Source organism: Schistocerca americana, chromosome 1 (genome assembly GCF_021461395.2).
Source record: "Schistocerca americana isolate TAMUIC-IGC-003095 chromosome 1, iqSchAmer2.1, whole genome shotgun sequence".
In the NCBI taxonomy this organism is placed as follows: domain Eukaryota; kingdom Metazoa; phylum Arthropoda; class Insecta; order Orthoptera; family Acrididae; genus Schistocerca; species Schistocerca americana.
In genome coordinates, this window is record NC_060119.1 from 503,875,746 (window position 1) to 503,899,776 (window position 24,031).

General features: G+C 43.4%; 1 protein-coding gene across 1 annotated transcript in view; it reads left to right on the top strand.

Moving 5' to 3' along the window:
- LOC124624305 (potassium voltage-gated channel subfamily H member 8) overlaps positions 1-24,031 on the top strand; it is a 496,049-nt gene that overhangs the window by 95,096 nt on the left and 376,922 nt on the right. Inside the window, exon 2 of the mRNA XM_047149098.1 lies at positions 6,762-6,899. Coding sequence (XP_047005054.1) covers positions 6,762-6,899 — 138 coding nt within the window. The remainder of the gene's footprint in view (positions 1-6,761; positions 6,900-24,031) is intronic.

Here is a 24,031-nt window from a genome sequence, read left to right on the forward strand (position 1 = left end):
ACATTCGGATTTTTTATACCCCTATAGGAGTATTTTTCCGCTGACATTCATAACACTTTGAGAACAGACCCAAGCTATAATTAAATTGCAGGGCTAACCTCATTCTATTCCGATCACCCGATGACAATCTGCATGAGAAGATGTCTGAGCAACTACTCCCGTTCGTCTCGAAAACCAGTACAAACGTAGTGACTTGAGATCGATATTTGTACTACCTGATAAACGTATATGAGTCGCCAGCTAACAGTGCTACCCCCCACTTTCTCACTGACTTGTATATTTTGATCTCTAAACCGTAGCAAGCAGCATTTTTTATTGATAAAGCGTCCCCGCGGGACGAGAGAGGGAGCGCGGCAACGAGTTTACCGGTGGCCTTGTCACGCGTGATTTGCCAGCCGGTTGACACACGCCGGGCAGCATAAAGAGAGCCACCATATACGTGATCGACACGGCGCGTCGCTGATTAAATTCACAGCGAACGTGACGCGGCCGTGTTTTTTCGGCCCAAGCCGCGCGGCGCCCTTTGAGGTGCCCGTGCAGCGCGATCCGCGGTTGTGTCGCTCACAATGGGCAACTTTGCCGCTAGCGCTAAACCCACCGTCAGCAATCGTTCTGCAGGCTCCGCTTTGTGGCTGCTTGTCATTAGCTCTCACGGTGTTCCAGGCGGCTCGGCGACACCACCTGTCTCCTCTTTCGATTTTCTGTGTCGCGGCATGCATCTTTCTTTCTTTGCCGCGCCACGCGCATAGCCATCTGGCTTGTGGCAGTACCACGATGCCTGCCTGACACTTGCTTGAGCTCGCAGATATTCGTCTCTCTTGGTGGAAGATTCTGGGGTTACTTATCACGCTCCAAAATTTAGTTTTATGATTTAAAATACACCAGCGCAAATGGAAAGTGTTACATCATGAAACTGCTGCCAGATGTTTGTCAGACATTGTGAACATGTGCACCACATAACTGCTCTTAATCTCCCATTCCTTTCGGATGTAATATTCGTACTTTTTTAGCTTTTTTCTTTTAGTCTGTTGTCTATATAAAAGATCAAACCGAGTGTTGCACATGAGCCGGCCGGTGTGGCCGAGCGGTTCTAGGCGCTTCAGTCCGGAATCGCTCTACCGCTACGGTCGCAGGTTCGAATCCTACCTCGGGCATGGATGTGTGTGATGTCCTTAGGTTTAAGTAGTTCTAAGTTCTAGGGGACTAATGACCTAAGATGTTTAGTCCTATAGTGCTCAGAGCCATTTGTTGCACATGAATTGGTGTCAGTGCAGGACATAATATTTTTGGCTGGTTCAAATGGCTCTGAGCACTATGGGACTTAACTACAGTGGTCATCAGTCCCCTAGAACTTAGAACTACTTAAACCTAACTAACCTAGGGACATTACACACATCCATGCCCGAGGCAGGATTCGAACCTGCGACCGTAGCAGTCGCGCGGTTCCGGACTGCGCGCCTAGAACCGCTAGACCACCGCGGCCGACATAATATTTTTAACATAATTTCAAGCATTGTGATGCTTAAGGGGAAAAATCTATATAGAATATCTATATCAAAAGAAAAATAGTAATAGGTCCAATCACTAGAAACAACTTGGATGTTCGGGAATACAGACGGATATTCGCGTCGTTGTCGCACGATATTTCAACAGCGTGCCTCGCTGTCTTCTTCAGGTGCCACCTGAGACTGGTCCTTGGGTCGATCGAGTCCAGTACTTATGCCTGGAAGGAGCTGGGCGTCCACAACCGTTGGGGACGGCCAAAACGGGCGCGGACGGCAGTCGGAACATCCGCCATTGGAGGGGTCTATTGAAGCCGAATCTGGCGGGCGCGGACCACAGAGGGAACATTCGACTCGGCGCGGATCCAGCCCCTTCCAGGCATAAATACTGGACTCGATCGAGCCAAGGACTAGTCTCAGGTAGCACCTAAAGAAGACGCGGAGGCACGCTGTTGAAATATCGTGCGACAACGACGCGAATACCCGGCTGGATTCCTGAATATCCAAGGTGTCAAGAGATCGCCGGGATAGCATGAAGAATTACACTAGAAACAAGCCTACATACCACCATTTTGCCACCAACCACACACATATCTGTTTATCCGGAATCCAGAAGGCACCGCCTTAGAACCAAACTGGATTTCTCTTTTTTCTTGATGGTTAGCCGCCCTGCGCGCTGAGGTGGAACTAAGGATTCACAGGGTCAGTGCTGCCGTTACCATCCAAGGTGTAGAGATTGGGAGATGGCTGTCCGGGTCTCAGAAACTCCTTCCCGGTTCTCCACTAGGGTCATCTCCTCACTGCTTCCAGAAAGTTCTTTTAGGTGGCTCGACTCGTTATCATGATGTAAGGCCTCTTCTTGATTGTCTCTCAGCCATGTAGACTTGCAGTTCGTAAGATGATAGCTGTGAGCGAGTTCAGATTATGCCACAGTTCCTCACTCTCTATTGCATTACAGACCTATGCATTTCGAAATGCGTTCCCATCTTGGTCTGTAAGATATTATTTAACGGCAAAGTCCCAGACGATGTGTTCCGGGGTGCCGATTTCTCCACATTAGCAAGTGTCTGTGATGGAAAAATGGCTCTGAGCGCTATGGGACTTAACTGCTGAGGTCATCAGTCCCCTAGAACTTAGAACTACTTAAACCTAACTAACTTCAGGACATCACGCACGTCCATGCCCGAGGCAGGATTCGAACCTGCGACCGCAGCGGTCGCGCGTTCCAGACTGTAGCGCCTAGAAACGCGTATCAAGGCTATTATTACGGCCAGAGGTGGTTGTTCTGGGTACGGATTTCTGAGGATCTATGCACACAAATTGCGTGAAAATGTCATCACATGTCAGTTCTAGTATAATATATTTTTCCAATGAATGCCCGTTTATCATCTGCATTTCTTCTTGGTGTAGCAATTTTAATGACCAGTAGTGTACATGGTGCAGGCTCTGGCAGTTGACACTGAACGTAAATAAATGTAACATATTGCGCAAACTTAGGAGAAGAAGTCCATGACCAATTACTGGAAACAGCACACCGTAAAATATCAAGGAGCAACGATCCAGAGCGACCTTAAGTGGAGTGACCACATAAAACAAACATTAGGAAAATCAAACGCCAGGCAGAGATTCATAGAAGGAATGTTAAGGAAATGTAACTCATTCACTAAAGAAGTGGCTTACAAGGCTCTTGTTCGACCAATTCTTGAGTATCAATCATCAGTCTGGGAACCTTACCGTGTAGTAGCGATAGGAGAGAGTGACAGAGAGAGAGAGAGAGAGAGAGAGAGAGAGAGAGAGAGAGAGAGAGAGAGAGAGAGACAGAGAGACAGAGACAGAGACAGAGAGAAGATCCAACGAAGAGCGGTGCGTTTCGTTACAAGATCGTTTAGTCGGCGTGAGATCGTTACAGAGATGCTCATCATACTCCAGTGCCCTACGCTGCAAGACAGATGTTGTGTACCATGAAGAGCTTTACTACTGAGATTTCGAGAGAGTAATTTCCGGGAAGACTCGGACAACATATCACTTTCTCCCACATATATCTCTCGAAAAGACCACGATTAAGAAATTCGAGAGGCTAGAGCTAATAAAGAGCCTTACTGACAATCATTCTCCCCACGCGCCAATCGCGAGTGGAACAGGGAAGGGGCGATCAGTTAGTGGTACCAGAAATACCCTCCGCCCCATACCCTCACGTGGTCTTCATAGTAATGATGTAGATGTAGAATCTTATGCTATTTATAGTAATAAGTTAAAGCATGAGAACAGTTCATGATCCTAGACAACGTAATTAGGAGGTGGAACATATCGTTACAGTGATTACGGAAAGATGCTTTAGAATAAATCGAAACGCATTTGACTCTAGTAACTCTTTACAGTTTCAAAAGACCTGTATAATTCTGAACGTAGGATGGGAGGTAGGTTAGGGTTTATCGCCCCGTCGGCATCAAGGTCATTAGGGTCGGAGCACAAGCTCGAAGTATTTAAAGGAGGGGGAAGGAAATCAGACAGGCATTGGCCTGGAGCGATTCAGGGTAATCACGGAAAACCTAGATCAGATGACTGGACACGCATTTCAACAGGCATCCTCTCGAATGCGAGTCCAGTGGGCTTACCATTGTGTCATCTCGTTCGGTGTGTGACGTTAGAGATGATCAATTGAGCGTGTCAGAATCCAGTTCATGAACGATATTCTGTTACCTCTTGTCTGTGGATTATGCTCAGTGATAGTTCAGAGAGTGCTTGCGACTCACAGACTTTATCTTCAAGCTTTTCATACGAAGGTTTAGTGCCGTAATTATGCTGAATCAGGAATATCGGGTGAATCAGCTCTTGTTGTTCATGCTTCAGATTTGGCCTGCAAACTTTTAGCCTTTTTTCATTTTGTCAGTCAGTTCACTAGTCCGTACGTACAGCTGCATATTTTCCTTTTCTTCTAAATATCGCTTCCATATTTTCCTGTCATCTCCGTCCCCTTTATTTTCTATTTCTCCATTCCGTGTTAGATATTAGAATACATATTATGCCTCTTGCCTTCTCGCTCTGCTGTAGTGGCTCAGAATCGCTCTGATAGATGCCACTTTCTTTTCAAAAAATGTTCAAATGTGTGTGAAGTCCTATGGGGCTAAACTGCTGTGGTCATCGGTCCCTAGTCTTATACACTACTTAAACTAACTTATGCTAAGAACAACACATACACCCATGCCCGTGGGAGGACTTGAACCTTCGGCGGGAGGACTTTCTGTTCATAAATATGTTCCGTGCGCTTGTAAAAAAATTCCATTTTTTAATATTAAATGGAAACATATCATAATGTTGTGCAAAATCATATTTATTAGTTCACGTACCGGCGGCTTTCGGCTTCTTAGGCTGTCTTCAGGTGACAAATGAACGCCGCAAGCACACACAAAATGACGTGCAACATGCACAGATATTAATTTTACAGAAGGAACAAAAATGACGTAGAGTGTTTACATGGAAAAACATTAAATTTTTGTCACCCAGAAATAATTACATTAACTAAAAAATGGTGAACAACTTTTTAAATGCATTCCAGATCGACTGGATGTGCTACGAACAGGTTATTGCGGTCTTTGTAAAAGCAGTGTCTGTCAACGAGCCTCCCAGGCTTATGTTAAGCCTAGATCGCGCGCATGTTGTCACGCTGCGGGAAGCAGGGTTTGTCTACATAAGATATTGCCGGCTGGAACGCAAACCATAGTGACGTCATTATAACATTTTTCGGCTATCGGTGGGTGCAAAACAAGGAATATCTAGTTCGCAGTGATCGCCTTTTGCCAGCAACACCACCCAGCGACCACTACCGACAAATTAGGGCCCTCAGGCAACTCGAGGAGAAAGCAGTCAATTTATTCATGCTTTTCTGCTGGGGACTGGGAGAGCTACTTGGAAAAAGCGTACACGATGGTATCCATACGATCAATTTGGACTCTTAACGTCCGTTTCAGACTGTACAAACCTCACAGTCCCATGGTGCTCAAAGAAGGGGACACCTGGAACGGAACTCTGACCATTGGCGTCCGGTCTCTTCGCCGGCGAATGCAGCATTTGTAAGACGCCCCAGGGTCGTTGTAGAGGAGGGCAGAAGCCGCCTGATACCAATACGCGTCTCACGATACAACTGAGTCGTGGGTCAGTCAAATTTTGGCCCGGTACCATGCACAGACGTTGGAAGCCTTTCGTTCAAATGGCTCTGAGCACTATAGGACTTAACATCTGAGGTCATCAGTCCCCTAGAACTTAGAATTACTTAAACCTAACTAACCTAAGGACATCACACACATCCATGCCCGAGGCAGGATTCGAACCTGCGACCGTAGCGGCAGCGCGGTTCCAGACTGAAGCGCCTAGAACTGCTCGGGCACTCTGGCCGGCCTCGTGGAGTGGAGTGTTTACCTTGACGGCATTTACTGCTGCATCTACATGGAAGGAGTTAAGTATGTAAGGATATTTCGTTATTCTGTATGATGTCGGGTTTGCGTAGGTAGTATTGGGCCAGAGCCACCAACTGTGGTCTCTTACACACTGCGCGGTAAGGTACCTGGACGTTTCTAGAGGTCACGAGGATCATGGGTTCCAGCTAAGCGGCGAATGAGGGGGTTAGCGGACCAGTTGGTCTGTCTGTTGAAAGATTGGGTAGTGTTCTTAAATCAGTCGATAACCTCCAATTCTCACGCTACATCGTAAAGGTAGAACGTTGAAGATTTGAAAGACAAATGAAGAATCTTTCGTAGTGCCCTAATCCGCAGGGTTTGCCGCCGGTGAAGGACTGTACAGACTCGGGCGGCTGGTTATAAGCATGTCCGGAGGATGAGTACACGATCGGTTTTCAGGCCTTACGTCACAGGTGCAGTAAAATAGTTCCGTGATTGTAGCGCCGCCTGTAGTTACGCTGGCGCCACTACATTGTGCTGAGCTTTTCGTAAGTCTGCCACTAAGTATGTGTTGTTTACCAACAGTGGACATGTCGTCTGTAATGCCAGTTACAGTCTCGGGCAGTCTGAATGTGTTGCGGTACAGCCGAATGTCCAAGGGGTACAGCACAAAGGTCTCACTGTTTCATTCCCTGCTCCCCTTCAATACAGGAATGTAAGTGCTGCAAAAGTATTTGATTGGTTGACATGTCACATTTTGTCAATAACTATTCGGTAATGTGGAATTATTGCTCCACTGGTTTTCATCATGCGTTTTTCACAGGTGTACTACAGTAGCTGAAGTGATGCTACCTTCTATTTTCAGGAACACCATTCTGGTGCCTGCTGGACATTGTGCCCATCAAGAACGAGAAGAGGGAGGTGGTGCTTTTCCTCGCGTCGCACAAGGACATCACGCACACCAAGATGGCCGAGTTGCAGATATGTGAGTTATACGACAGCGGTGAGTCGCATCCACCTCAGTGGCGTTTGTCGGTGTGCCTGCCTGGGCATGCGACCACCCCAGAACAGACCCCGCATGTTGCCTGACGCCTCTGCTCGTCTGTCCCTGCCTGGAGTCGAAGCCCTACCTCGCGCCTCTCTGCCTGCCTGAAGATCACCATTTGTTCTGTTCTTTCTTATTTCTGAAAGTAAAATTGTTTTTTAATTTTCTTCTATAGTTACAGTTAATTCATATTTATTTCGTTGTTAACCCCAAGAAGCATCGAAAAAGAAATGTTTCGTCGCAATACATTTCTTTACAACATAGGGAATTCATTATGACTTAAGGTTGAGTCTTAACACATTACACTGGATGTATCGTAAGTAGTGGTAAATATTTAGGAATCGAATTCCCCTCGTAAAATCAATAAGAAAACGCTATATCAGTGAGAGTCCTCAAATATTTTTCGAGCTATGAGATTGTCATATTAACTGAAAGAAGTGTTCATTATCTTACTGTTTTTCTGAAAGTTATTAACGAGTTTCAAGATTTCAGGCACTTGTATTGAAAGTATCTACTTTTCCATATTTTAACTGTCTTATTTGCTTTATTTTTTACAATCATACGTCCATTTATAATGTACGAAAAATATTCTTGTCTACTCTCAGAATCACAGTGTCACACATTGAAGTCACACTCGTCATTCCATCCACAGATTCGCATCGCGAATTTGCCATGACATACTTGAACAACACTGGCTAGGTTCATGACATCTTACACAATGGTGATAAAACATACATATTATTAAAGAAACACGTTGACTTAATGAAGTCAAATTCTTTTAAGGTATCGCCTTTCACTTGCTGCTCAAATGCAGGCTGCGCTTCGCCACTGCAGTGGGTACCGAGCACTGTCAAATACGCCTGGCATAATGCGTTGTCTTACACACATTCTTCCGCGACTCATGCAAGACGAGGGGCTTCTTCAATGAAGGATAAAGCTAATCCGCCCAACTACCATAATCACACAGGAGGAAGCCCAGTGGTTTAAAATAGGTATGTGCGTAAGCTAAAGAACTGTTCGACCTTTCGTATGTACCCACATATCAGGTTGGAGTGAATTGGAGTGATTTCTGTCACGCACATTGAACTGTGCAGGAGTGAAGTCATGCATTAAACACTTGCTTTGACGTGCTAGTGGCATATCAAGCAAGTACTGAGACAATGTGTCCCGCAAGAAATGCTGGAAAGTCGGTTCTATGAACAGATTCTGGAAACTGCCAGGAGCTAAAATTTACTATCTCATACCACATAAATGAATAGCTCCCATGCAGGCCTAAACTGATACTGTTTCATCTCCAATTTTTTACTGTGGAACCTGATTCTCAAGCATCGTCTACTGTTACCGATAGTTGCATTTACTGAGAAAGGATGTCATCAAGCTCGAGCGGTTAAAACAGAACAAAAATTATTTTTAAAATGTTGAACTCCGTGCATCAAGAATTTTCAAATTTAAAAATCCACATTTGAGTAATACGTAGATTAGATGGTTAGCGAATTAAAATGCCTCGAAAACCATATAACAGAGTTATGACCAACACATTCATTAGAGTGTTTCAGATTTATTTGGTAAAAGGCTAAACATTTATTTGAATGAATATATGTTCACACAAACAGAACTTAAAGAATTGTGTTTCCTGAAATAGAATTACTTTGCTGTCGTACGTTCTTCCCATATTCATCTATAAAGTGCAAATGCGGATTTTCAGTGAGGTAATTAAAACATAGCGGAGTGAGGTAATCGACAGGTCCGGCTCGCTCCAAAGAGGAACGGCTATTATGAGGGATAGTGGAAAGTTTACTTTCTGTAGCTTCGGTTTACGGGTGATCCAACGCAAAAATTATCGAAAGAATGAGACTGTCATCGTTCTAAAAACTAAATGTGAAAAAGATCTGAAGAACTGAAACAAGTCTTACCTGGCAAGAAATACAGGTGAAAGACTTGAAATGCAGCCCAAACTAACCAATTGCCTTTTATTTACGAAATAATTTGCTCAACCTCCACTGACCATTTCACTGCATGAAACTGAGCAAGCCATAACACGGCAACAAAAAATTACTACAAGACTTAGATAGTGATGTTACAAAACGGTATTAACAATAAAAGATCATGTGAAGTACGGAAGTGAAGTTAAAAGAGCCACAAAGGAAAGCGCCTGGAAATATTTCCTTACAGCAGCGACAGCCAGATGGGGAATGTACCTGAATATTTGTTAGTACCCATTTTTAATTAATGAAACAGCAGAGAGTGGAAAGAGAATAATGTCGTTGATGGATTACTAAGAACAGTGCAGAGATTATTCTTGGGAATAGAGATCAAGAAAAAATATAACGAAATGTAACACTAATCAGACGAGATTGTGGACAAAAAGCGGACATTCATAAGCAAATTAAATAAAAAATGGCAGGCGCACATTTCGTTCATTCTCCGTTCTCTTTATGCTTTAACCGTCAATGGAAGCGATTTTCTTAACTATTGACAGTTCGGTACTACCTGCAACCCAGAATAGTAGTCAGATACAGTTTGTCAGGCTGAATTTGAAAAATACACGTATTATCGTATGGAATCAAAGAGTTTGGAAGACAACAGAATTCCCAAACAGCATAACGTACGGTGTGAACTATTAAAATTTATAAATTTATTCATGAAACTCCTGGAGAAGAAAGACAATACTACATAGGTGGAGAGGACGAAGTAGTCACAGTGAAGACACATGTGGGAGGAGAGAATACCACGTCACCACACGACCATCGCCATTGGGTCAATGGTGATCAGCGCTAAGAAGGTAAGTTGTGTAATGAGCTTGTGCTCCATCTCCAACACTCTCGGTGTCGATGAGAGTGTACAATCTAAGCTTCCTTCATCATAATTTCCTGCAAGTCGTAAACAAACATCCTTTTATTTTTTAAAAATAGTGTTTCCGTGTAAGTATACAATATGACAATGAGAAGGAAACAATTAGTAATAGCGGCACTACATAACTATGAAGAATCTAAGAAAATCTGTTATTACTGAACTATTATAGGTAACTTTCTCTGCAAAACTGTAACTAAAAGAAGTCTGTAATAATAACATTCAGATGACTAATAACGAACTCTAAACAACACAAATTTACAGTTTCTATAGATTAATGTCTCTGGGAATGGAACTGCTCTGGACATTGAGAGAGCAACGGTTTGTTGCAGATACACATTCCTCCCGACATTTAACCGAGTTATGAAAGGTTCTGTGTTTGCAGCTAACACAACATCTCACTAAATGCATATGTGGTATTTCAAAAGACACATTTCTAACACAGTTGCTGGATATGTAACTCATTTTTGTTATAATTGGTTTTCAATATACTAGGTGCAGATCCAGGGGGACGATGGCTGTCAATAAAAATCGATAAATGTTTCTCCACATAAAAACGCATGATTCTTTTGCTTGGGATTCTTGTTGTTTCTAAGCTGGAAGCTGTTGTGTTTACGAGTGTTTCATGTTTACTGTTAACATTGATGTGCATGAGTATCTGTGTTTGTCACCTCTCGCCCCTTCCGCCACTGTTCTGCATGATGTCACCCCCGGCGCTCCGGCAGTGCGGGCTACCTGTTGGTAGCGCGCACAGCGCCAAACCACCTGTGGAGCCGTTACAGTGAGGTGCGCTGCACCGTAGAGCTGAAATGGCCTTGTTTGCTTTGCGGAAGCAGAAACGTATAGTGTTTATCCAGTGGTGGCGCCAAATGCTCACGAGCACGAGCAGGATACGGGAACATCTTCTCGAAAGTAAATAGATGGAGCCGCTACGGAATACCGAGTTTAATAAACTAATTGACCTAGCTGATCACTCACATCGCAGATGTGCTTAGCAAAATTAGGTAGCTGCACTAATAAAGTAACGAATTTCTTATTACAAAAAAAGGAATACGTCTGCCTTGTCAGTTTTGTTCACACCATCATTGTGTGATTCATCAGGTAAGCCCACTAGCAGTCCGTCAGGATCATTACCGAGCGATGGTGTACAGTGATTACGGTGTACTGAGGAGTGGGTCTGGATATTCGGGGCCCAAATCTAAGGCTAGCCATTCCGATTTATATCTTCCAAACGTAATCTCCGAATCTCCGTTCACAGGCCATGGCGGACCCATCGGTATCGACCGACAGCCGTGTCATCCTCCGCCCATGGTGTCATTCGAAGCGGTATGAAGAGATGTGGAGTCAGCACTACGCTCTCCAGGTAGTTGTCACATTTCGTGACCTGGAGCCGCTACTGCTCGGTCAAGTACCTCCTCAGAATGAGTGCACACCGTTCCAGTTCTCCCGCCAAGATAAATCCCTCGAATAATGGGACACAGCCAATTACCTTCCCCATATTTTTCATACCTGAGCTAATGCTCGTGTTATGGAGATAGAATGCTGATCAACCTATATCTTTCGAGATTCTTTTCCAGTCTCTCACATTCTCATGATAACTGAAATTCTCAAGATGACACACACTGGTCAGCACTCAGCGTAATCAATAGATTCCATTGAGAGCGTGGAACTCTGGCATGTATGCAGTTGCCAGCCGGGGTGGTCGAGCGGTTCTAGGCGCTACAGTCTGGAACCGCGCGACCGCTACGGTCGCAGGTTCGAATCCTGCCTTGGGCATGGATGTGTGTGATGACCTTAGGTTAGTTAGGTTTAAGTAGTTCTAAGTTCTAGGGGACTGATGACCTCAGAAGTTAAGTCCCATAGTGCTCAGAGCCATTTGAACCATTTTTGTATGCAGTTGGTTCCCTTTTCTGATGTCTCCTCTTCTATTTCCTCATCTGCAGAAGCTTCTGGGGGTACGAATCAGATGTTCACAAAATACTTTCGCTATGACTCTAAGACCTGATAGTGATTGTAATGTCATTCCTATGTTTCATCGTTGTCAGAGGCTTGACATTCACAGGTGTATAATTATCTCCTCTATATTGTGCGGTCTACAGATATACGTATCAATATTGTACGTTCGTGTTCTTAATGCCGTCCATCGACCTTCCATTAGGTCATCCTACATGTCTTTTTTTATCTCCCGGAGTTCAGGAAGGAACTTACTTGGTCCATCTATCTTTCATTCACCTCGTTACGTGTCTCGCCTATTTCCACCTGACCCTCGATATAGTCTTAATCACGTTTACTTTTACAGCCTCTCCGGAGGTCTATATGTTTGTTTTCCGATCTCTCCCAGAATTTCTCAACATGTTCAAATGGTTCTGAGCGCTATGAGACTTAACATCTGAGTTCATCACTCCTCTGTAACTTAGAACTATTTAAACCTAACTAACCTACGGACATCACACAAATCCATGCCAGAGGCAGGAGTCGAACCTGCGACCGTAGCAGTCGCGTGGTTCCGGACTGAAGCGCCTAGAACCGCTCGGTCACCGCGGCCAGCTCTCAACATGTGCCATTCCACGGATCGCTGAGCATCTTTGAATATTTTTCACATTAGGCGCACACGTCCTACTGCCGCTCGCTAATACCACTAATGCAGACTGATCGATAATTTTTCGTTTCAGACACATATTGTACAATCTTAACGTGGTTTCTAAAGGTCCTTTACAGTTCCTCGAAATGGACGGCATCAGATGTTCATACTCTAGTTAGAAATACCTATTGATGAGGTACAAATTTGTCTCTAAGCTTGTGCGTGGCGACTTTTCCCCAGAACTGATACGCATTTGAACGCCAAGTCAGCACACTAACTTCGTATCATGGTTTCCAAAGTAGAGGAGGACAATGGATAGAATTATTTGCGCCATTGCGTCAGGACGTTGTGCAAAATGAAATAGGAGTACCAAAATAAATCCCACACGCAAGGTAGGGCTCTTCGGTACGAGGAAGCAAGCATCTTATGAAAAAGATATTCGTCATACATTGGGTCCTAATACGGCTGCCATTCGACAAACAGCGCGTCTGTGCTAGAACATCACCGAATTGTCCAAAGTCAAGAGGCCTATGGAACAGGATGCTATTGCTCGCGCAACTGGAGCTTGTCACATAGGATGCTAAATGGTTCCTGAACAACGAGCAGCGTGTATTCGCCAGGCACCTGCGCCACTGCACACTGCCGTACAGTACCCAAATCTTTCTCCAGGAAACCCTCCCCGCGAGAACAGACAATTGAGTCGCTCTCCTCTGCTAGTCACCTGCTTGAGCAGTACTGCCTCTGGACAATGGTCCTGAGTGAAAACTTTTGACTGAATTACTGTAACAGAAAATAATTCATCTTTGGGTCTTTTCCATACTTATCGAATGAGTGAAAGTAGAAGGTTAACGTACATGAAACTTGAAGATTGACTGACTAAAGTATTTTGGTTTTTTTTTCATTCTTAGATTTTTGCCCCGTTTCCAGAATCGAATTGTGTATCTATTGAATTTTCAGTGCATGATACAATACTGTTACCTTTGTACTATGTGTCGTTCTTACACTGATCAGCCAAAACATTATGACCACTGCGCGCCACGACGCTGGACGGCGCCTGGTGGCGTTGCGGGCACACGACGCGGTAACAGAAGTGTGTAAGCAAAGCGGACACGGACGAGGAATCACCCTAGCGAAAATGGCGGCTGCATGCGGACATCCATTGATATGAGCCACTGACAAAGTGATGATTGTTATTACCAGCCTGTCTGGAAGACAGCAGAGTTGGTCAAATGAACACGTGCTACTGTCGTGAGCGTATGAGGAAAGAGGTAGAAGGACAGCGGACGTACCAATAGGCGTTAAATGGCAAGATGTCCACAACTCGTTACAAAATGTGGGGTTAGTAAGCTTCTCTGCTCTGTAAAGTAGGATGCATGGTGATCTGTGGCATCTCTGCCAAAAGAGCACAGTTCTGGTGCGCGCCCAAGTGTTTCGGAGCACACCGTTCATCGTACGTCGTTGAACACGGAGCTCCACAGTAGACCATCCTTACATGTTCACATTTGGACCGTATGACATCGTCAGTAACGATTGCAGTGGGCACGAAACGAACAGGATTCGAACATCGATCGATGTAAACGTATCGACTCATCGGGTGAATAACATTTTTGCTCACTAGGTCGATAGCCGTCTCCACAAACGCCATCAGTGAGGTGAACGACGGCTCGAAACGTGTAGCGCGCCACGGACGCAGGCTGGTGGTAACAGTGTTATGCAAAGGGAGACATTCTTCTGCGCTTGCATGCGACCTGTGGTAGTAATTGAAGACATGCTGACAGCATCCCTTCGAGCTAGACGTTATCCCCGACGGCGACGTCAACTTTCAGCAGTATAATTATCCGTGTCTCTGATCCAGAGCCTGCTGTAGTGGTTTGAGGAGTAGAGTAAACTCATGTTGATGTCGAGGCGACCAAATTCGCCTGATGGAACACATCTGGGTCGATATCGGGCAACACCATCCCTTACGCAAATCAGCAGCCCGTTATTTACGCGAATTACATGACACGTGTGTACACATTTAATGGCACATTCTTTCAGAAATCTACCAACACACTGTCAGGTCCCTGTTACGCAAAATCAGCGATATACTTAGTTCTAAACATGGACAAGCAAGCCATTACGCATGTGGTCATCATGTTTTGGCTCATCAGTGCACTTCAGTGAAAAATCCTTGTAGTTCGCTCGGTCGTTTATTATTGTCGCACGGTCCCTTATTTCTTGTACTTCCTACTGTTTGTATATTTCCTTTCGATTGGACAGCTATTAACTTATAAATCATGAAGATATGTAATCATAAAATGTGTAGGTCTGCAATTTGCACATGAAGTCATGTGTATACAGTTCTGCTCAAAACATGGCAACTGATGATGAAAAATTATGAGACAGAGAGCCTCTATCTAAAATACTTAAAAATACGTTTCAGATAAACACGAATAACTCTTTGCAAATATTTTGGTCCAAGCTGAAGGACAATTTAGTGTGCAAAGAAGCTGCTCTCTTGCCAAAGACATGTAGAAACATCTGTACGTTTTTTGATTTTCCACGCCCAGTGGAAAATCACCCTACAAATTCAATGAGTACAGAAATATCAGCCGATGCAGGGTACGTGAACGTTGCCTCCAAAAAGTATTGATAATTTTGCAGATGAAAATCCTTCTTCTACTTTTTTGGTTGGATGGTGGTTTAGTAAATGATTAAAGCCAAGATCTTTTGTTTATAGTAACGACCTGAAATCATGCCACACAACTGATACGTTCTTATATTTGGTGTGCAGATCTTCAATAGGTTTATTAATCTTTGTTAGTGACTCATACATTCACGATGAGAGCAGAAGTCATTGTAAGCATTTTATGAAATGCGAAAAGTGCTACACATTTTATGAGCTGTCCGAGAACGCTCTTTACACGACTCGGAAAAGTATGCAGTAAAGATTTTCACTTTACAGAAATTGTGTAAAACATTAAAGTTGTGCGTAACGTGCGTGTTTTGCCTAACGCCAGTTGTTTGATAAAATAAATGTAAATTTCTTCATGAAAATGCAGATACACCTTTCACTAAAACTTAGATTATAACTTTCGCTCCACTTTGTCACGATCTGCAATGATGCATGCAGAAGTTAATGAATTAAAATTGAAATTTTCGTCAATATGTGGTAATATGTCAGAATCTCATTAAAATCACATTAAGTGCTCCTATTTCTTCAGTCGAAAGAAGGAGCACGTATCGATTGACCATAAAATAACATAGTATTTTGTGTATAATTGAAACTTTTTGGTTGTAGTGTATATAGCAAACTGTGTCTTCATAGAACACCGAAAATATCGATTGCCACTAATATAATAAATTAACGAAAATTATCGCTAAACAAAGTTCACTTCTTAAAATAGTAATGTAAGTATATAGTGCTTCCTTCCTTACAATTAAACTTTCCCACAAGCAAATTGTCTCCCATTACAATATTTGCTGACGTGGATAGAATAACTTTCTATCTGCTAGTGTAGGAGGTGTCTATCTGAAGAGTGTAGGCGAAGAAACTGATTAGGCGTTAATGTCTGAGTTCTAGTCAGAGATTTGTAACATTACTCATCGTAGATACTGGGCTCTCAACTACAGTATCACGGAAGTTACCAAAATCTGTTTTTTGCTTATAAGGGTCTGTGTTATCATTGCCGCGATAGGAGCTAACAATTAGAGAAATTTCAGCAGCTTAAAATGAACGAATATCAGTTGTGCTAAACGAACGTGTGAGGACCAATTACTCTGAAATGTGCGATACTGAATATCACACGGAAACCAAAACCTATGGTGTATTACGTTCCCCATCAGTGTGGATAATGGAAGAAGCAGTGTCAGGAACGAGGCATTGTATAGCATAATAAGATATAGAAACAGTATAAAATTTTAACAGGTTCGATTCACGTAATTTCTGCTTCCATTACCAGCTTTTCTGGAGCCCACGTCGCCACTGTTCTCTTCATTCCTTGAATTTGACTTCCGGTTATTTAACGAATACCTTCTACTGTACCCTCCCTTTTACAAATTCTTTGTCTTTGAATATATTCTTTGAGAAACTGTTCAAAAATGGTTCAAATGGCTCTGAGCACTATGGGACTTAACATCTATGGTCATCAGTCCCCTAGAACTTAGAACTACTTAAACCTAACTAACCTAACACACATCCATGCCCGAGGCAGGATTCGAACCTGCGACCGCAGCAGTCGCGCGGCTCCGGACTGAGCGCCTAGAACCGCTAGACCACTGCGGCCGGCCTGAGAAACTGTTATGTGTAAATAAACCGATAAGACGTTTTGATTTTCTGCTTTGAAGAGCAGTCACGAGGCATTTTTCATCATCCTTTTAAAACTTCTTCCATGGATCTATCAATCCGGTTGACTGCTAATCTCTCCCTTAGGCGTGTCCCTGCACTGAAACACAGATTCTTTAAAACACTCCCATATCATCGCATAAACAAAGACAAGAGTCCACAATTCGCTCTGTAATTCTTCATCCGCGTCAACGGAAGTGTTATACAGTTCAATTTTGATATGAGAACGACAGAAATCCAGCGGATTATTCGTAATAACTGGGACAATCATATCGAAGTAAGCAGCGGATCGTAAACAGGCATTCGGGATCAATGTTTGCTCGACCGCTTCTGCCGCTATTGTGACACACCTTCAAGTGATACACTTTCACCTGTATGAGTTTTCACTACTGATCGACGTCTGATCGACTAAATGCAATACCTTATGAGGTGTATGCACTATATAAACGTTTAGTGAAACACGATAACATACTGAACCAACTTAATGCGTTACAGTTCTACTCCCTGTTCATCCACGTTTACAGGTCACTTTTTATTTATTATTCGTTGAAAACAGAGTCAAAGATTCGCAACCACAGCTGTGGTCGTCGGTGAAAATAATATGGTTCATTTTGCGACCCTCCTTATTCAACTTTTACATCCATTCTGTTTATCATTACTGAATAATGGTGGTGGTCTCTCTAATATTTTCAGAGCAGTGTCCTGTTCGTATTCGTAGCGAAACTAACCAGCTACTCTGTAATTTGCTCAGTGCTGCTGGAACTCGAAATGCAGGCGCTGAGACAAAGGACTCAAAATCTGGAGGAGTTGATTCCAAAGTGCCGTTCGTCCAACCTAATTTACGTTCTCCATGTAGGCTAACATTTACATGACCTTGCCGCGTCAAGTCAACGGCATGGAGGATTCCCTTCCCCATCTTTTAAAGTATTACTCGCTCTGTTGATCCTTGAAATTTAGAGCGCCATAGAAGAAGGATGCTGGATTCTAAGATACAGAAGTCAGTACGTTATTCTTCATGGAATGAAATCGACAGATGTAAAAGTAATTTTTGGAGTATCCCAACGGGGTGTTACAGTAACATTACTGTTTACAATATACACTCTAAGGGAAAAAAATACACATCACGAAGGAATTAGCCGAATGGGACGGATATCGGTAGATGAGATGAACATGATCAGGAAAAGAAATGATCACAATTTCAGAAAATACTGGGTGATTTATTCAAGAGAAAGGGCTTGACCAATAGAGCAAGCCAATAATGCATTGGTCCACATCTGGGCATCTTGCAAGATGTTATTCCACTGGGGATTGTTTTGACAGAGTTGTTGGATGTACTCCTACGTGATATCGTGCCAAATTCTGTCCAATTGGCTCGTTAGATCGTCAGAATCCGGAAATGGTTGGTAGACCCTTTCCATAATAGCGCAAACGTTCGCAGGTGTGAAGAAATGCGGAAACCTTGCTGGCGAAGGTAGAATTTGGCACTCGCCAAGGCAAGCAGTAGAAACACTCAGCGTGTGGGGACAGGTATTACTTTGCTGAAATATAAGCCAGGATGGCTTTCCACGAAGGGCAACAAAACGAAGCGTAAAATATCGTCGACGTAGGGATGAATTGGCAGAAATTGGAATGCAGAATACTATCAATTAATGCCAAGCCAAATAACACCTTGCAAAATGGCCACAGGTGGACCAACGCATTATGGGCTTGCCCAATTAGTCAAGCTCTTTCTCTTGAATAAATCATCCAACTTTTCTGAAATTGTAATCATTTGTTTGTCTGTATATGAGCATCACACCTACCGATTTCTGTCGCATTCGAATAATTTCTTCGTGGTACATTCTCATTTTTTTAGAGTGTATTTCACTGTTGGACTGAGCAATAACAGTTCCTGTTGACATTCGTGACGAAACCAAGTCATACAATAAGGTGGTCTGATCAGATGTCTGCAATTCCATCCAGATTTAGTTTTCCTACGGTTTCTCTAAATCGGTTAAGGCAAGTGCGTTTTAAAAGTTTACAGCCGATTCCTTCCCCATTCTTTCCAAGATCGAGCTTGTGCCTTGCCTCTAATGTCATCGGCATCGACAGGACATTAAACAATTACCTGCCTTTCTTCCTCCAGAGCCATCTGCGCTCTGAGTGAGAAAAAAACGTCCACTGACTGACGTCAGTGCTGCTTCTGATGTAAAGCTTATAAATGCTACCTGAGTTCACAGAATCAACATCTTTCTTGCTGAAGCTTTTGCTGAACGCTTTCTCAAGTCCATCATAGTGTAAGTATATTGTCTTCAGGTTCCTAATCTTCCTTCTTTCTGCTAACCCGGCTGTCACAGTGTGAACTAGAGCTTCGCAAACACTTGGTGATGTGGCTGCCGGAACTGTATATAGTAGAATTTCGTGTGTGAAGGACTCCTGCAGACTGTGACGTTCTGTCACTTTCTGTCGGCAGCAAGAACTTGCTGCCAGGAGTCTGAACTGTCGTGTGTGAGTGCCACTTGCTGACAGAGCACGGTCAACGAACTTCTGCAAGCTTCCCCCGACCGACTAAAAGTCAACCTCTGCAGACTTCATATCTACACTGTTTTATTTTTCTAAATCCGTGGCTGTCTGTTATCGTTTTCCTTTATCATCAGTCTTTAGAGTGGGAGTATTTTGACGCAGCGTCCCACGAATTCCTCTCCTGCGACAAATCTCTTCATTCAAAAGCATCCTGAATTCTCCATTATTGTCTTCCTTTGCAGTTTTTATCCCCTACAGGTACTTTTACTACCACTCATGGAAGCTCTTCCTTGATGTCTTAACACGCCCCAGATTCTTGTCAGTATTCTTCTGGTTCCATTCCTCACCGATTACCCGTCCATATAATTTGCAATATCCTACTACAGTATCACATCTCAACCATTAAGAGGCACGAATGTCAGATTTTGGCATCTCACACATAGGAGGCGATTTTGGATGGAATGACTATTTGCTGGTCGCTCTCCAACATTGGCTACGTGAGGAACTGTTGCGGTGTGACTCACCTAGCCTCCTCTACAATCGTCGATAGTCGCATGTGATCCCTCTAATCCACACGATTTTGTTCACTAAAGTTGACTTTGGCAACGACGTGTTGTCCCGAATCAAGGCGCTTATGGTACCCCGTTGGCATCTTGTTGTTAGGTGTGATAAGTCCTTACCTACCCAGCCCATTCTCAGATGGTCGGATGGGGCTCTGCAATCTAAGTTGGACTCCAAACACGGCACTTCATTTTTTTTAATATATTGCAAGGTATGAATTAAGGGATGAATTAAGTGTGTAGCCTGTTTATACTTTTTTTCTTTTTGAGCGGGGAGGGGAGAGGAGGCGGTTGTTTTACAGTGTCTTTGGCCGTCCACGACTACCCAATCTGCACGCCATAACCCAAGTGTATTCTGACGGCAATCTTTTCTGCTTAGCCTCTGTAATTCCTACATTCCAGTGCTTCCAAGGTCTACCTGTCATCCACCTTCCTGGACGGCTCCATGTCCCATATCCACACTTTCCGAGATGTATTTTTCCATCTGTAGGTCTTACGTGACAATGCCATTCTAGTTGTTTCCTTTCTATTCACTGTACAAATACTGAATCTATTTTCACCGCTCATTCCTTTCCCTGACCGGTTCTGTATTCTTGAAACTCCTTCCCCAGAACACACAATTTCGAGTTCGTGAAGCTTTTCTTTCATTTTCTGCGTCAGTGTCCATATTTCTGTCCAACATGATACAGTAATTGTAAATTAAAGATACTTAAATGAAAGAACCAGTTACAACAGGATATGGTCGTTTTCCAGCCCTTTCCAAAGACGTCCTGCCAAAAAAATAATACTTCTTTTATCAAGACCTCGGACCGACTGAATTCTGAATAGAAATGTTACTTGTTCTAAAGCATGATGTGACTACACAACGATATTAATTCTGATACGATAGACGTCTCCTTGTCGATCAGCGGGTAAGAAAACTTATCAAATCTAAATGATATTAGTGCGATTTTAATTCTTTATCCATAACTTGCTTTCCGCTGAGCATAATTTTGGTTACGACACCATTAAAGTCTAATATTTCACGTGATCTTCTCCAGTATTTTCGATACACAATTTTACTGTAGGTTCGTAGCGGAAAATGTATTAGTCTTGGAAACAGAAGTCCCATAGACACATTTTATTTATATTTCATTTATTTATATTTCTTTTATTTTTTCCGCCTCTAGTTTCGGGGTTGCCGTCCAGTTTTCAAGGGCTCATTCATGTACACATCTACGCTATCGAACTGGATTCTAACATCACCATTGGCCTCAGTTAAACTAAACTTATTAAGAAAGCTTGTCCTATGCTGTTGACAGGCAGCAGGTCGACAGCCTGGCTGTAATACATGAGAGAGAGCAGTTGAGAATAGGTCTGTACCTCGTAAGCAACAGCGAAGAAATATGAAATATAAATAAATGAAGTAAAGCATACACAAAAATCAACTAAAAATTCGCAACTGATATAAGAGTTAATAAAATCAAAGATAATACAGTTTAATTATAGATATGTACTACAAGAAATGCATATCTGCATAAACATAAGTAGACTACTACACCACAGTGGTAACAGCAGAATGTTTATATGCATGTGAATGCTGAAGTATGAGCTGAAAAATCTAGAGGCATCTAAAAAACGGGCTATTAGAAAATTAATAGGTGCAATACAAATTACATATGGTTGAGTAATGTGTAATGTGAAAAATTACCGTAAAATATACAGGAAATATCAAAAGTAGTGACAAAGCGAAGGTTAATTTTCTCCGGTCATATCTGCCGAATGTATCTGAAAACGCTAATGAAAGATACCAGTATTACTGGAGAAAGTACTTACCAACAGTATGGGTTACAAAAATGATTAAGTAGGAGAAAAGCCTCAAAGAATAGAAAAAACAGAGAGAAACATTTTTAGAATTGGAATACTAAATTTAGGATGCTTTCAAGGAGAATAAATGACAAATCAGTGACAACGACGACAAAAGAAAGGCAAAAAATATATAAATAGGTATTGAAAAAATTGAAAGCAATACTGAGAGAAGAGAAAATGAAGTTGTTCGTAACGAACACTATACTCGAATCCAGCTACGAGGCGCTCGGCGTAAAGTTCATACTGGTGCAGAACACATTCATACCTAAACGACACAAGCCCGGAGTTGGCGAAGGGCGACTTCATCCTGGAAGCTGCAAACAGATAAATACCAGAAAATTTTGTGGTAGATCTTATGGGACCAAACTGCAGAGGTCATCGGTCCCTCAGATTACACACTACTTAATATAAAAGTAACTTACGCTAAGGACGACACACATCCATGCCCAAGGGAGGACTCGAACCTGCGACGGGGGCAGCCGTGACAAGAGGCCCAAGACCGCGCGGCTACCCCGCGCGGAAAGTTCCAGAATAGATACCAAGTCCGTCGTAAGCAGTATACAAGTACAAAACAGTTCCAGCTGCATCCGAACTGAAATCCAACCCTACGGGAGATAACAAGCGTACTCTTATTGGAGTACTTCATACACTAATGGCCATTAAAATTGCTACACAAAGAAGAAATGCAGATGATAAACGGCTATTCGTTGGACAAACATGTTATACTACAACTGACATGTGATTACATTTTCACGCAATTTGGGTGTATAGATCCTGAGAAATCGATACCCAGAACAACCACTTCTTGCCGTAATAACGGCCTTGATACGGCTGGGCATTGCGTCAAACAGAGCTTGGATGGCGTGTACAGGTACAGCTGCCCATGCAGCTTCAACAAGATACCACAGTTCATCAAGAGTAGTGACTGGCGTATTGTGACGAGCCAGTTGATCGGCCACCATTGACCAGACGACTTAGTTAGTGAGAAATCTGGAGAATGTACTGGCCAGGGCAGCAGTCGAACATTTTCTGTATCCAGAAAGGCACCTACAGGACCTGCAACATGCGGACGTACATTATCCTGCTGATATGTAGGGTTTTGCAGGGATCGAATGAAGGGTGGAGCCATGGCTCGTAACACATCTGGAATGTAACGTCCACTGTTCAAAGTGCCGTCAATGCGAACAAGAGGTAACCGAGACGTGTAACCAATGGCACTCCATACCATCACGTCGGGTAATACGCCAGTGTGGCGATAACGAATACACGCTTCCAATGTGCGTTCACCGCGATATCGCGAAACACGGATGTGACCATCATGATGCTGTAAACAGAACCTGGATTCATCCGAAAAAGTGACGTTTTGCCATTCATGCACCCATGTTCGTCGTTGAGTACACCATCGCAGGCGCTCCTGTCTGTGATGCAGCGTCAAGGGTAACCGCAGCCATGGTCTCCGAGATGATAGTCCATGCTGCTGCAAACGTCGTCGAACTGTTCGTGAAGATGGTTGTTGTCTTGCAAACGTCCCCGTCTGTTGACTCAGGGATCGAGACGTGGCTTCACGTTGCGTTACATCCATGCGGATAAGACGCCTGTCATCTCGACTGCTAGTGATACGAGGCCGTTGGGATCCAGCACCGCGTTCCGTATTACCTTCCTGAACCCATCGATTCCATATTCTGCTAACAGTCATTGGATCTCGACCAACGCGAGCTGCAATATCATGATACGATAAACCGCAATAGCGATAGGCTACAATCCGACCTTAATCAAAGTCGGAAACGTGATGGTACGCATTTGTCCTCCTTACGCGAGGCATCACAACAACGTTTCACCAGGCAACGCCGGTCAACTGCTGTTTGTGTATGAGAAATCGGTTGGAAACTTTCCTCATGTCAGCACGTTGTAGCTGTCGTCACTTGTGCCAGCCTTGTGTGAATGCTCTGAGAAGCTAATCATTTGCATATCACAGCATCTTCTTCCTGCCGGTTAAATTTCGCGTCTGTAGCACTTCATCTTCGTGTTGCAGAAATTTTAATGGCCAGTAGTGTAAGAAGCATGTGGACTGGTTTCCGGGCCGCGTGGTGCGTTTATAGACCGCTGCCGAGAAACCAACGGGTTCGCCCCTGCCGGCGGCATCTGCGGCCACGCAGCTCAGTGTTCTTTGCTCTGCCCCAATCGAGGCCAATAATCTACTCCACCTCCATGCCGTTGCGTGTTGGTGGAATATCCCGTAGCTACTTGGCACAGATGCATTAGTTACGTGACGCTGGTACATCAGCAGAAAGATAAAAGTTATAACTGTGGTAGGCTACTATTGATTCCATAACAAAAATCTAACGTTTCCCGCGAGATAATTTGGTAAATGACGTAGATGTAATGACAGTGGCGAGTGTGTTCCATGAAGGCGCCGTTGCTGCTA